The sequence below is a fragment of the Quercus lobata genome, chromosome 1 (assembly GCF_001633185.2).
Source record: "Quercus lobata isolate SW786 chromosome 1, ValleyOak3.0 Primary Assembly, whole genome shotgun sequence".
NCBI lineage: Eukaryota > Viridiplantae > Streptophyta > Magnoliopsida > Fagales > Fagaceae > Quercus > Quercus lobata.
The window spans coordinates 6,377,809-6,392,656 of record NC_044904.1 but is presented as its reverse complement, the minus strand read 5'-3'; the positions used below and the strand labels follow the sequence as shown (position 1 = coordinate 6,392,656).

At 31.9% G+C, this 14,848-nt stretch overlaps 1 protein-coding gene across 1 annotated transcript; it reads right to left on the bottom strand.

The window, feature by feature from the left end:
* Positions 1-2,022: 2,022 nt before the first annotated feature.
* Positions 2,023-14,588, bottom strand: LOC115976254 (linoleate 13S-lipoxygenase 2-1, chloroplastic-like). The gene is made up of 9 exons (XM_031097430.1): positions 14,084-14,588; positions 11,871-12,139; positions 9,425-9,662; positions 6,761-7,081; positions 5,912-5,997; positions 4,647-4,757; positions 4,249-4,550; positions 3,533-3,799; positions 2,023-2,935 (listed from the first exon to the last, which is right to left on the bottom strand). The coding sequence occupies exons 1-9, from the start codon at positions 14,433-14,435 to the stop codon at positions 2,176-2,178; spliced, it is 2,706 nt and encodes a 901-aa protein (XP_030953290.1). The 5' UTR covers positions 14,436-14,588; the 3' UTR covers positions 2,023-2,175.
* Positions 14,589-14,848: the final 260 nt, after the last annotated feature.

Below are 14,848 nucleotides of genomic sequence, written 5' to 3'. Positions count from 1 at the left end.
CTCTAGGTTTATCATTATTGTTAACCTTAGTGGGATCATGCTTCCTAAAGTTTCTAGGTTCAGCAGTGTTCGTGCCTCTTGCCTTTCTGTTACTATTCCTGAGAAAGTTTCTAAAGTTCTTGGCAAGGTAAGCAATCTCTGTAGCAGAAAGCTCATCATCAAATCCACCTCCTTCAACATCATCAACTGACTTAAGAGCCATTGATTTGGATTTGGTAGTTTTGGGTAGATCCAACTCATAGGATTGAAGAGATCCTACAAGTTCATCAACAGGGATGGAGTCCACATCCTTGCTTTCAATAATGGCAGTTACCTTGAGTCTAAAGTCTTCAGTTAAAGATCTAAGAATCTTCCTAACAATTTTAAGTTAATCATAAATTTCACCCAAGTTAAAAGCAGAATTAACAATATCATTCAATTTAGCATGGAATTCATCAAAAGATTCATCATCAAACATCTTAATGCTTTCAAATTTAGAAGTTAATTGCTGCAATTTATTGATTTTGACAGCCTTTGTGCCTTCATGCACAGTCTGGAGGATATTCCAAGCAGTATGAGCGACCTCAACATTAGAGATTCTCTTAAATTCCTCCATAGAAACAGCGTTAAAGATAGCATTCATAGCCTTGCTATTGAACGCAGTTGCTTCTTTTTAAGAAGTTTCCCACTCACTAACAGGAGTAATGGACTTCTCCCATCTGTATTCAACGAAGTTCCAGACTCTCTCATCAATCAATTTCAGGAATGCTTTCATCATTACTTTCCAATAAGTATAATTATTCCCATCAAAGTGTGAAGGAATAACTAGAGAGTGTCCGTGTTCCATAACAACAGGGGTTAAGGATCAGCTCAGTGATCAAAAGATCAACAACAAGAGAGCAACCCGCTCTAATACCACTTGATGGTTTTTAGACCCCTTAAAACACAATTGATTCAACCTAGGTAATTAGCCAAGTTGTTACTTAGTCCAATTTAACAAATCTAGGTTATCACAATTACAATAATCATATCATGCAAAGCAGTGGAAAGATAAATAACACAAGATATGATCACCCAGGAAACCAAACCGGTAAAAACCTGGAGAGGATTTGACCTAACTTTCCTCAACGTAAACTTGAATCCACTATCTTGAAAGAATCGAAATTCATACAATAAGACTTACAAGCCCCCACGCTCGACTTCTTATTACTACCAACCAGTAAAACTTACTGACACGACCACGTGCAAGCTCTGAATCCACGGACTCCTTCTTTCTTGGATTCACCACCAGATACAAGTACACCCGCTTGTATTTTCTTTAAACTTCAATGGCAGCAACCGAGTTGATCATCAAGGTGTAGACAATATCTTCTCCTTGAAAATCCTAAGTTTGTGTAAAGGGAAGCTCCTCTAGATCTCACAAGAGATTTACACAAACCGCAATATGAGCAATACTAAAACGTGACTAGGGTTTGCCTTTTATACTTAGGACAAATTAGAAAACCCTAAAACGTTTTAAACAACTAGGGCTGAGTTGGAAATCTGTAGAAAAAAACATTCTGTCCGAGTTTCGATTGATCGAGCCTAAGGTTCGATCGATCGAGCCAGGCCGAAATGCATAATTCTTTCTGCATTAGCTCGATTCCAACTTTACATAAAATACACAACTTTGAGCAAGACTAAAACACTTCTAAACACATTATTTTGATCATGGTTTACCATCAATACACATTAGAGTTCTAAATACATAAATACCTAAGTCTTTAGAACCTAACCCTTCACGATTTGAATGTGAAACACAACAATCTACCAAGATGCAAATACCACATGCAAAATGCTTTAAGACAAATCACCATCCTATATATTGCCAAGTTGGTGATGAATCTTATAAAGTGTGTGTCGTCCAGTAAAAATCTGAACCTATCTGACCCTACCTGTTTGTCAAGTTTAAAATTACAAATGCTAGGTATTCATGTTAAATAATTTTCCTTAAATGTTGGTAAATCGAAGTAACAAAGTTGGGGGGGGGGGGTGAAATTAGGATTGATTATAAGCTTCAAACCTTGTCTAGAAACTCGCGTTAATGAACCATTGTGATCGAGGCATTTGAATATTACAAGTTATCCCAAATTTTATTGTTCAGGTTTTTCCATTAAGCACCACTAAGTTTGAAACTATAAAATGCACATTTCAAATTCAAATGGAGATGCTATATGGTACTCCTTTTCCAGTCACACCAGGCTGAGAAAATGGCTTCAAAAGTTCATAGGGCACAATCCCAGCTCCGTTTCTATTCTTAAACCTACTGTTGGAATTTCTTTCATCAATAATCCTTTCAAGCTCCTTCAAACTCTCATGAAACTTTTCAAAGGCAGCTTTTATGACTGGATCTTCAGCCCAAGAAGGCTCAATCTTCTCTCCAAGATACTCCTCATCCGGTGAATGATTAGACAATATGTCTAAAACAGCCATTATTCTTGTTGCTTGAAGTTGTGAAGGGAAGCATTGTAATAATGCACGTTCAGGTTTCTTCAAAAAGGTTTCCCATTCTTTATCAGAAGGGTCTTCTGTGGGCATATTGGTTCTAGCAATAGTAGGTCGGTTTGGGAAGTAACCTCCATAAGCATATTGTCCAAAGTTCACCGCTGCATGGTGACCAGAGGTCACCCATACCATTGTTGTGAGGATGTTGATTAGGTCTTTTGGGGTTTTGAGGACTGGCCACCACGGTTCATCTTTCTTGTCAGCGTGACCTAAAGTTCGAATCTCTGTCCACCATGCTTGGAGCTCTTGATCAGACTCTACAAGGCTAGGGTCTGGATAGTAGTGGTTGACATAGTCAGTGACCCATGTTTTGATAGCATCCCAAAGGATGAGACCGTCATTAGCAAAGGGATAGTCTTCAATTGCTAGTTTTAGGCCATGAGGAGCAGTTGGATCCTCAACAGCCATTCCCCTGCACATACAAATAATAGCATAATAATCAATTAAAGGTGAGCTTAAAAATTTTGCTAGACGAATCAGTTTGTTTTAAACACGACTAAAAACCATCATGAACATAATCCTCTCCATCCAACTTGAAATGGAGAAAGTTGCTTTTATGGTTAAAATTTTATTTCTTTTATCTAATAATATATAAAATGTCACGTTAAGTTGTCAAGAAACTGCAACAAAATAAGGAAGAAAAGTGGAGGAAATATTTAAAATTTGGTACCATTACCAACAAGTTATAATCAATAATAAGTCTTGTGAAACAAAGATTTTCACAATAGTTGATGCAGAATATTGTAATTGATGTATAATAAATATAGTATTAGCCGACTCAATCACAATAGACCTCATCTTAAAAAGTTATGAGAACATAATTGATTAATGATAGAGGTATGAAATTTTTTCATGATTGTTTATAAATGACCATTTGCGATTAGAGTAATATTATTTTAACATGAATCTACTTCTTACACAATTTTTACTAAGTATCAATCACAATAAACTATATCAACCTTTATGAAAAATATTGTGTTTTTAAATTTATGGAAGGTTATGATGTTACCTGGTAATTAGGTCAGCAGGGAGTGACTGTTGATCAAACCGCCACTGGAGTGCATAGGCGGCAGAGCAAATCTCCATGGAATATTTGCCTGGAGTGAATGCGGATTCAATGATGCCACCTGCATTGATAAGTGCTTCTCTAGCAAGAGCGTTGATCTCTATGGTGTAACGAAAATGAGGGTGCAATAATGCATAGATTGGATGCATCCCACTAAGTTGCCTATTTGTCGCAATTACATAAGGTTCTGTTACACAATGAGTTCTTAACCTGTAAAAATAAATAAATAAATAAATAAAGACAGCACAAATTTTCGCTTCTCAAATATAGATACTTCAAATTAAAGTCCACTCAAAATATTAAACTTCTGATGATATAATAAAATTGGCTTTGAATTTAGCTTAAATAGAAATTTTACTCCTCTTTATTGGGTAATACTTGTTACACACAAGTTACATAGTTCAAAACAACTTCAAGTCACAATTTCAATTAAAAAAATAGGATGTGTATAAAACTATGTAAGTGTAATAAACGCAGCCCTTGTAATTTTGGTGAAATGAATTCAACAAAAATGAACCTAAAAATTGCAATTAAAATATGTTTTTGGAGTATGATAATGATATATACTACAATCTCCAGATATTATTTAGCAAGCTAAGTCAACATCGATCACGAAATCATTACATAAAAATCATAGCATATTATAATGTGGGACATACCAGTGACTGACGAGTTGGTGATAGCCAGAATCATGAGCAAGGACATGAGCTTTAGCAATCCTCCAAAGCCAGACATCTGTTGAATTCCAAGAAGGTCTAAAAACTTGCTTCCACTGCGGCTCTCCATCCATAGGTGGCCGAGTCAGCTCAATAGCCAATGGTCTCAAAGTGCCATCTTTGTTTAGGAAGAACAATGCTCGTGAACCATAAAGTGTAGTGCCTTCAATCTGTCTTACTTTGCTGACGAATTGTAATAGTAAGTCATGGTAATCTAGTATGAACAACTTCTTTTGTTTTATGGCCTGCTTGCATTGAAATTATACAAATTTCTATGAGAGAAATTAAATTGAATGATGGGAATTATTCTTGAATGAAATTTATATGATATTGTTGCTAACCTGGTCGACACTCATTATACCTCCAATTTCTTCCTCAATCATTTCCGTGGTGATGGCTGATTCTGGTGGGCCATAGATCTCTGGGTCAAGTGCACTCTTCAATGGCCATTCCTGTTCCAGCATAAATTTATTCCAGTGTTCTTCAGGTTCATGTGTATCGATCTCTCTTATATATACATTAATATGACCAAAGGAAAGGCATTTTACATCAAATGATGGAGAGACTTCTTCATGTGTTTACTCAATTAATTAATTCAGTATACAAATTTATTAATGGTCATATTAACGGGTCTCCTTAAGACAATTATTAATAAACTATATTAGGAAATTTGACAACACTTACGTGGAAAATATAAAAAATGGTAAAAAAAAAAAATTATTTTATCATTTGCCTATAAAATATTTTTAAAAAAAATTTCTAAATTAATGTTCTTAGAACATTTGTTAACATTTCTCATTTATTAATTGGTTGTTGTAGTTAACTATTCAAGGTTACAGTATCAAATATTCCTAAAAATATTTAGTATACAAATTAAAATATTTCAAAAAATTTCAATACCATTCTGTCTTATATATGCAGAAACAAAATCTTTGCTCATCCTTTATGATGATACAAGTCCCTATGTAAAAAAATAAATAAAACATGTGTGCCTACTTAGCCCCTCGCATTTGCAATAAACTCATCAGCAAAGCTAATAATAAAAGGAATTGACTCCACTTTAGAAACTTTAATTTAGGTTGGTCTCCTTTCCACTCTTGAGTCTTGAGGGACTATGAAAATTCTCTTTTCTTGTCGCCAAAAGATATAAATATTCTTTCTACTCTTACAGGTTGCATCTACATCATATTGCTAAGGCATTCCCAATAAAATATGTCCATATCTACTACATGATAAACTATATCATTCTTATATGATTTTATAATTAAAATAAGGACATATATAACATATCTCAATTACTTCTATAGATGGACCATTCTTTGAATCTTTATGATCCGGTCAATTTGGTAAGGACAAGGATGCAACTCAGTTAGCAATTGTAGGTGTTTAGCAAATGTCTTTGAGATGATATGATATTCTCATAGATATTACTATCAATGATCAAGTGCTATAAAGGTGTAGATGGAAGGACAAGATTCAAAGTGCTATATAAGGTCACAATGAAAACCAAATTCTAATATATTAGGTGAAAAAAATAAATGACCTCAAAGTTAAAAAGTATAATTTGTACTTCAGTAAAAATAAAAGTTGTGATTACAAATCATACCGTGACCAACTGTATGCTATATGGGTTGAGACCAGCAAGAGTTTGTCGAGCGAATTCCTCATCCCTAAACCAAAAGAATTTGTCCCCTACAAATCCAAAAAACCATATATTTTGAGAGAGAGAGTCTATAGTATAAGCAAATAAGATGGTAGCGTAATTGCCAAAGTAAAAAAAAGGCCCCTAAATTTGAACCAATAGGGTTTTTTTTTTTTTTTTTTTTGCATTGTAATAATATTAATTAAGCTAAAATATTAGTAAATAAATAAAATAATATTTTTTATCAAAAGAAAAACAAAAAAAGAAGAGAGAAAAATGCTACGCCTACAATATTTTTCACAACACTTTTACAACAAATCATAAATTGCAAATTATTAACTATTATTGGTAGGCAAAAAGGTAATTTCAATAGTATATTCAAATTAGAACTAATAACAACTTAATACCTTAAATTTATTGAGAAAATATTGTAAATGTAGAACTTATCAAAAAAAAAGTAATACACAAAAATTTCACAACATTTTTAATAACAATTAAGTTGACAAACTTATACAAGTTCTCATCTAGGTCTACCATTAATATCATTTTTAACTTTTTGTTATCAATTTATCATATCAACCATTGTGAAAAATTTTGTCAAATTCTTTGTGTTTATAGACTTTTTCAAAAGAAAAAAAAAATTCTACATGGTCTATGTTAATTAGTAATTTTGTATCTAAGACAAAATAATAAAGTTTAACTAATATTTAATTTTTTTTAAATCATATTTAAATCTATAAAATGTTTTGATTTAATTTTTGTCTTAGGCAATCAAATGCGTCAAGCCACTCAGAGTGAGAGAAGTTTTCTCACTGCTCATTGTATCTGGGATCTCAAAGTGCAGCACAGCTCCTCCTTTGTCAGCGATGGATTTTACAAGTCTAGGCATGATGGCTTTGAGAAACCCTTGTTGGTTTTCTTCCGACACCAAATCAACTCCTTGAGTGAAAAGCGAGTCTATTGCTGTGAAGTATGGGAATCCAAGGTCCTTATCTATCGTTTTCCCCAAGGATGGGACCAATACTTTCAACACTGAGTACAAGGTCTTCGCTGAAAAAGTTAGTTGCTTTATCTCTGAGAAGCATTCATCTCGAGGTACATAAAACCTGCTACTCTTTTTCTCTGACAGTTCATCTGCATTAGTGGTGTTTTTCCAATTACAATCAAAACAAATGAAAGCAGGCATTAATTAAGTCCATATGCATGCTTTCGTTTACATTATGCATCACTGTAATATTGATATTCACCAAGCATCCCCGATACACGTCTTAACCCAATTTCATTTCATTCTCTTACTTTTTTGTGTAAGTAGTAAATTTGAGTACATACTCTTGAGTTGAATAGGTGGATTTGAAATGAGAGGAATGATTAGGAGTATCATAAATTTTACTACATACTATAGATTTAATATACAAACTTTGGAAATTGTCATGTAAACATTAAACAAAAAATTTAAAAATATATATATGATTGATATAACAACAAAAACTAAAGGTAGTGCCAATTATACTATAATAGACTTAAAAATTATTATGCATGAAAATAAATGTGATGATATCACAATTATATTTTATAAATAAAAATTTTAATAATTATTTAATTAATTATCTTTAAAAGTTAATCTATCATTTTGTAAGGTTGGTGTAGTAAAAATTTGTACCACCCTTTACATCGCTCAAACAAAAAATGTAATTTAAAAAACTTATTCATTAAATCACAATACCTCTACATGAATTACAAAAAAGTAATTAAAAAACTTATTTATAAAATCACAATACCTCTACATGAATTACAAAAAAGTAATTAAAAAACTTATTTATAAAATCACAATACCTCTATATGAATATTCAGCAAAAAAAAAAAAAAAAAAAAAAACCTCTATATGAATTATTGGGGAATCTGAAAAAGATAAGGATTGGGTACAAGAAACTGATTTGCATGTGCCACCGTATCATGTCATATATTATTGTCAGAGATGTGTATCAGAAAAAATCCCAACTCATCATATATAAGGTAACAATTATATGCCTAAAATCCTGTCCAAAATTAGGTGATGAGTCTAAAATCAGGCCCGTGGTGGTGGCAGGTATGCCCCCCATCACGGGTCATCATGGCCATAATGATGGAAATGGCTAGAATTAAAGAAAATAACTACCATTCCCATCTATTGAGAAAGTGAGACTACAAACAGGTATTGATATTAATCTTAGGGATCCGAAGCTCTCCCACCGAGACTCAATCTAGTGATTCCTTCGATCTCATCTCTCCTTTTTGTAAATACTCAAGCCAGATTGATTGTGCGAAATTCTTGCATCAACAATCGTTGGAATAAGTTGCATCATGTGAAAGATTCTAAATCGTTCACGTTGTTATGTTATGGTGATAATTAAGTTGTGATTAGTAAAAGATTATTTTTACACAACCACACTACTAATTTCATGGGCCAGCACTATAGCCAATTCAGGGGGTTCAAATGAACCCCCTCACTTCAAAAAAAAAAAAAAAAAAAAATTATATATATAATATTTTTTAATTAGTTTAATACTTTAATTTATTCTTAAAAATATTTTTTTTTGCACATCTTGACTTAAATTTTGCACACCGTTATTACAAGTATTTTCAACTCTAAAAGTAAAGAGTAAGTGTTTAAGAATTGGAAGTGTAATTTTTTTTATAAGTTTATATTATATGTGTGTGAGTGTGTCTAATATTGATTGTGTATATTACATTTTGTTATAATGTTATTTATATAAATTGTGATGTGTGTGGATGTTTGTGTGTATAATATAAATATAATATAACTTTATATAATTTAATAATTAGGAAATAAAGAGGGTTTTTTTACATGTGTGTGTATTGTTATCATGTGATAGTAACCTTTTGCTATAAAGTTAGTAAAATTCAAGAAATTTTTAAAAATTTTAGTGATTTTTCAAGCATTTGATTAGTTAAGTAGACACAGTGTATACTTTTATATATAAATAAGTGTGACTGTATGCGTCGATAATTAATACGGAGCCAATGAGTTGAGATTAGTAATTTAGTCTAAAATCTTTTTATAAAAATAAAATCAAATAGATAATAACAACTTTATAAAGTTAAAAATGTTAGACAAATTTAACAAAATAAAATGGTCATAAGCTCATAGCTACCCACATTGGCAATAGATACTCATAATGAACTATCATGTAACATTCAAAATTTAAAAACTTGTAGATTAAAATTGTAAAACTTCAAGTATTATTATTATATTTTTTGTTAATAACTCGATATATTCAAGTTTTCTTTTTATTAAAATTTTTTAATGAATCCCCTAAAAAAAAATTTTGGAGCCACCACTACTAATTTCAGCATTTATTATATATCAATCATAATATATCTTTTTTAAAAATTAATTATAAAAAAAATTTAGTGAATATTTTTTTTTCTTTGATCCTCATTTGATTTATAGTTTATTCATAACAAAGAAAGTTGAACCTGCTTCACATCTAGGGCGCCCTGTCCTGCAACGCCTGGGATACGGGTACTCTTCGCCACCAAATACTGGTCTTTGAAGTTCAAGGCTCTTATCAGGGTCTCCAATATCATTGTACACATCATAATCGTATATCCTCTCAAAGTGTTTGCGCTCTCCTTCCCCATTACCTCGCAAATTCCTTAGTTCTTCTTCTCTTAGCCTCCTCAATGCACTAGGTGTTTGTGATGGCAAGTATGGCTGCTCCACACAAACCAACGAATTGTCACAATCTAAAAGGAAAACCCATGATATATACGAGTCTAAATCTTCTATCTCACTTTTCCTGCTCTACTCTATGCTCCACCAATAAAAACTTGCCACATGTTCACCTAACTAATTAAATACTACCATTTTAATTAATGGTAGTATTTAATTAGTTAGGTGAACATGTGACAAGTTTTTATTGATGGAGTATAGGGTGAAGTAGGAAAAGTGAGACAGAAGATTTGGACTCTGTGTCAAAGATATGTCACTATCACTTTCACGTGCATGCATGCATGAATAAAATGATAAAATTATCTACCCAATTTGGCAATATGTTCTGCCCACCTCCATCAGAAAGAAATAAAAGAAGGATTTTGCTAATGTGTGTCCTAAGAGCACATAATAATTAACTATTTTTGGAAAAAAATTTCTCAAGAATTGAAAAAGTATTGATAACTTTTTCAATTTCCGAACAAATATTTCCAAAAATTGATACCTTAATGTATACCCTTAAAGCACTAATTAACCGGACCCATAAAAGAAAAAGAGAAATCCCAATGGTGATGATGATGGATTAGACTTATCATATATAGCAACACAATATAAATCCCAATCGTGATGATGATGGATTAGACTTATCATATATAGTAACTCAATATAAATCAATATTGAAATCACCAATACGACTCAAATTCCAAGTTGGACCATATCCTGTTGGAATTCTTGAATTTTTTTTATAAATATTTTTGGGTCAATACTTGAGCATTATACAATTGTGAATATAATTCGTGTGGATAATACTAAAGATGATGATCAAATCAAATTTTCAAGTGAATATAATTCGTGAATTTTCATTTAGTCAATATAATTGGAAAATTTGGATAATTAACCCTACAGGCAACTATGATTTTCAATCATCAATATTAACGCAATAGAGTTTATTTAGGGTTTGCCAATATATATATATTGGGAGTTGGGACAAAAATTAATTAATCAGAATGCTTTAATAAATATATTTGAACCCAAAAAAATAATACTTTAGTGTATGTTTGGACAAAATTATTTTTGTCAACTTATTTTACTATTCAGTTTATTTTTGCTACTATCCATGGGTTTCACTGTACTTTTTGCTACTATTTATGAATCTCACTGTACTATTTCAATTAATTTTTATCTTTATCTAAAATATTTTTAGCAAAAAGTTTTCAATTTCAACAAAATAAACTGATCCTAAATAGACTCATAATTACTTATAATTATACATAGTACTACTAACAAATGTTGGTCAACTACTCAATCAATCACATCATTTACAGGTGAGTATTCTAATTTCTAACAATATACATAAAAATTATAAATAAATAAAAAATAGGACCAACATGTGATGCCTTATGTACACTTGCCCTTCACATCTCCTAAATCCAATTACAAAGTGCCAGTCTTCCAACCTAGATAATGAGATTTTGTTTTTTTTTTTTTTTTTTTTTTTTTTTTTTTTTTTTTTTTTTATATGAGATTTTGTTTGATAGTATAGTACTAGTTGTGACGACATCTATGATGACATTTTTTTTGTTTTTTTTTTTATAAGCATCTATGATGACATTAATCACCAGTACTCCATGACATGAAATTTCATTGTTTTAGGTGAATATGTTGCTGTACACGAGGACCACAAGATAATTGAGCAGAGATGTATACTTCATGAGACAGCTAAAGGTCCATCTGAGGGCAATCTGTAAAGGAATCTAAGTGGCCAATATATCCTTGCCAGTTGAAATACCAAAGGAAATCTTAAAAAAAGAAAAATGGACCATTTTTTACGGTAAGGATATATAGTATGGATCCGGTTAATCATTCACTTTAGAAAAAATTAATTATTTTTTTAATTTTTTATAAAAATATATGTCTTAAGAAACTATACGAACACACGTTAGTAAAACCCATATAATAATAACTCGTACCTAAAACAACTTTTCAAAGCAATTGAAAACTGTTCAAAGACTTGGTCTAACCTGGTACAAGCTTCACATTAATCGAGTTTATATATGCGAAGGTGCATTTCTAGCTGTGTATTTTTATGTATCATCTATGTGAACATGCATGAGTGCTAATATTCATGCTTTAAAATTAATCATACTTTCTAAGGAAAAAAACAAACACACACACACAAACATATATGCCTTAAATGAGAAAGTGACTGACCTTGTTGGTGAAAAATACCCTCTTCACTGGACTGTCGAACTTTGAGTGAACCCAAGAGCGACATGTCACACTTACGGGGCCACAAGGCAACCCATCAATGACAATATCTTCAAGGAACATCTCTCTGTGGTGCTCATTTTCAACCAAGACAGCACCAACCTCTCCAAAATCAATTGGAACTTCAAAAATTGTCTCATACCTAACCCCATTATCTCCACGCCCCACCTTGTGAGCATAACCTTCAATTGTATCCTTCTCTAATCCCGTCTCTTCAAAAACATGTTCACAAATATAATCCAACATCCATAGTGTTTATTATTGTGTAGAATTAAGATTCTAAACTTACATCTATCAACCTTGAGATGCGAAAATAGAGAAAATAGAGAGAAAAAAAAAAACAAAAAACAAACAAACAAACAAATACGCAACTCAAAGTTTTACATGGTTTGATAACGTGCTTAAGTCTTTGGAGTTGCAGTAATTTCACCATGTCAAGCAGAAAAGTACAAAGATGGCTATAGTACAATGATACAGCCACCCTAATTTTGAAGTAACAAACATATACCCCCAAACAACAGATCCAAAATGAGCCAAAAACAAGCCAAAAATATATCGGTCCAAGCTTCCATTGAATAAATCTCATAAAATATCTCATTTAAAATCGTCATGGTCAGATCAGATCACAAACTAAATCGAATACATATATGAGTACAATGACAAATTACTGTAGAAATTTTCCAATGGTACGTAATTCTAGAAAGCATATCCTAACTTGTCCTTCCTATGGTCATCCTTAACTGTTATAGCTTTTATAATTTGGATTAATTAATTTAAATTTTTTTTTTGGCTTAGAGTCGGGACCATAGTCTGATAACGTACAGTTGCGCCTTTCTTTAAAGTTCAGTTTCTTGGGACCGTTTATAGATGGACTAGAATACTAGATGCTCTCTAATTCTGTCTCCATGTTGCTTGTGGTTCTGACAATTAAAGATCTTATTTTTCAACCTTTTCATTGTTATAAGTAATGACTGTAAATTTCTACATAATTAGCTGATAAAAGAAAGGGAGGAAAATGTTGAATTACATTGCTTATATTGGCAATTCCATATGACAAAACCTTCTTAACCTTTTTTATGATCTCAATGTTTAAATATGAAAACACTGAGTTGAAAGTTTCTATGAAACAAAAATAATGTCACATTTTTAGGGTTCCACTTTATATTTTATCATTCTTGTTAGAAACATGCTTTTATCAATTATAATATATCATATGTTTGAATTTTTTTTTATTAAAAAAAAAATGGTTACTTTATAAATAAGTAAAGACATGGGAAAGATTTATGCCTTCCAAAGGAACTTTTCTATAGCCGGTTTTCACAGGGAAAAATAAAATGGTAAACTAGGCCCAAACTGGTTGCTGTAGGTAACTTGGCTAAAAATATTTATTAAAAAAAAAAAAAAAGAAGAAGACAAATTTGTATTCAGCTTTTAGTTCGAAGTTTATCATTTTTTTATGGGATATTTGGTGCGAAATTCATTATGGCAAAACCTTTTTTTATGGAATTGCTTATATTGGTAATTCCATATGGCAAAACCTTCCTAACCTTTTTTATGATCTCAATGATTAAATATGAAAACACTGAGTTGAAAGATTCTATTAAACAAAAATAATGTCACATTTTTAGGGTTCTACTTTATACTTTATCATTCTTGTTAAAAACATGCTTTATCAATTATAATATGTCATATATTTGATTTTTTTTATCAAACAAATTGGTTACTTTATAAATAAATAAGAAAAGAAGACATGGGAAAGATTTATGCCTTCCAAAGGAACTTTTCTATAACTGGTTTTCACAGGGAAAAATAAAATGGTAAACTAGGCCTAAATTGGTTGCTGTAACTTGGCCAAAAAAAGAGACAAATTTGTATTCAGCTTATAGCTCGAAGTTTATAATTTTTTTTTATGGGATTTTTGGTGCGAAATTCATTATCATACCAAGGCAAAGTTTCATTGTGTACCTCAGACAAGTATAAAAAATTAAAAAAAAAAAAAAAAGACTTTTTAATTTGTATTGCAAAAGAGAATGTATATTTGAACCGAAACTTAATAAAACCAATATGTTCGAAACTACACACACACCCCAACACCAAGAACAATGTAACCATTAGGGTTGGTTGCTTATAGCTTAGAGCCCAAGACGAACACTTACCTGGATCAAGCTCAGCGCTAACTAGTTCCAGCAGGAGTGTTTTACCAAGTAAATCTTTTATATCATCCAGCCCTCGTTGTATCCCAAGGTTTGACAAAAATCCACGAACCGTGGGTTGTACAGTCACAACGGCTTTAACTTTAATGGACTTCTCGGTGGCAGTGCTAGCTACAGCTTTTATGTTGCAAGGAATAAAGCCAGTGTGAATGTTTATGTGTTTTTTTATGAATGAGGGTTTTGACCAGATTGGAAGTGAAGCACTGCCATTATTGCCATGGATGAATGACTTGTGTAATAGGAAGAGGCAAGTTTTGGAACTGTACTGTGATTGCTGAATTCCAGGCTTCAACATTTTGGTGGAGGGGTTTTGATGGAGAATGGTAATACTTGAGTGTAAGCTAGAGAAGAGTGTTTGAGGTTTCTTTTTCAGCTCTTGGATAATATACTTGAGAATTGTGGTGCCTAATAAGTAAGTAATTCTCTGTCAATACGTCTACTAGCAAAATATATTTCACAATAAATTTGGTAGCTATCTGAAGAGTCGTCATGATAAAACAGCGCTAGTAATGGGACCATATAAAATTAATAATAACCCATCAACTAAATTGTTAAATATTAGCAACGAGATGTGTTATACCATGTTATGTATGCTAGAGTGGATGCGGAAGGGGAAGCATAGCAGAGGAACACCGAGAACACGAGGGTTACGTGGTTCAGCCTTGACGGCCTACATCCACGGAGGAATCCCTTAAGGGCTACATCTTT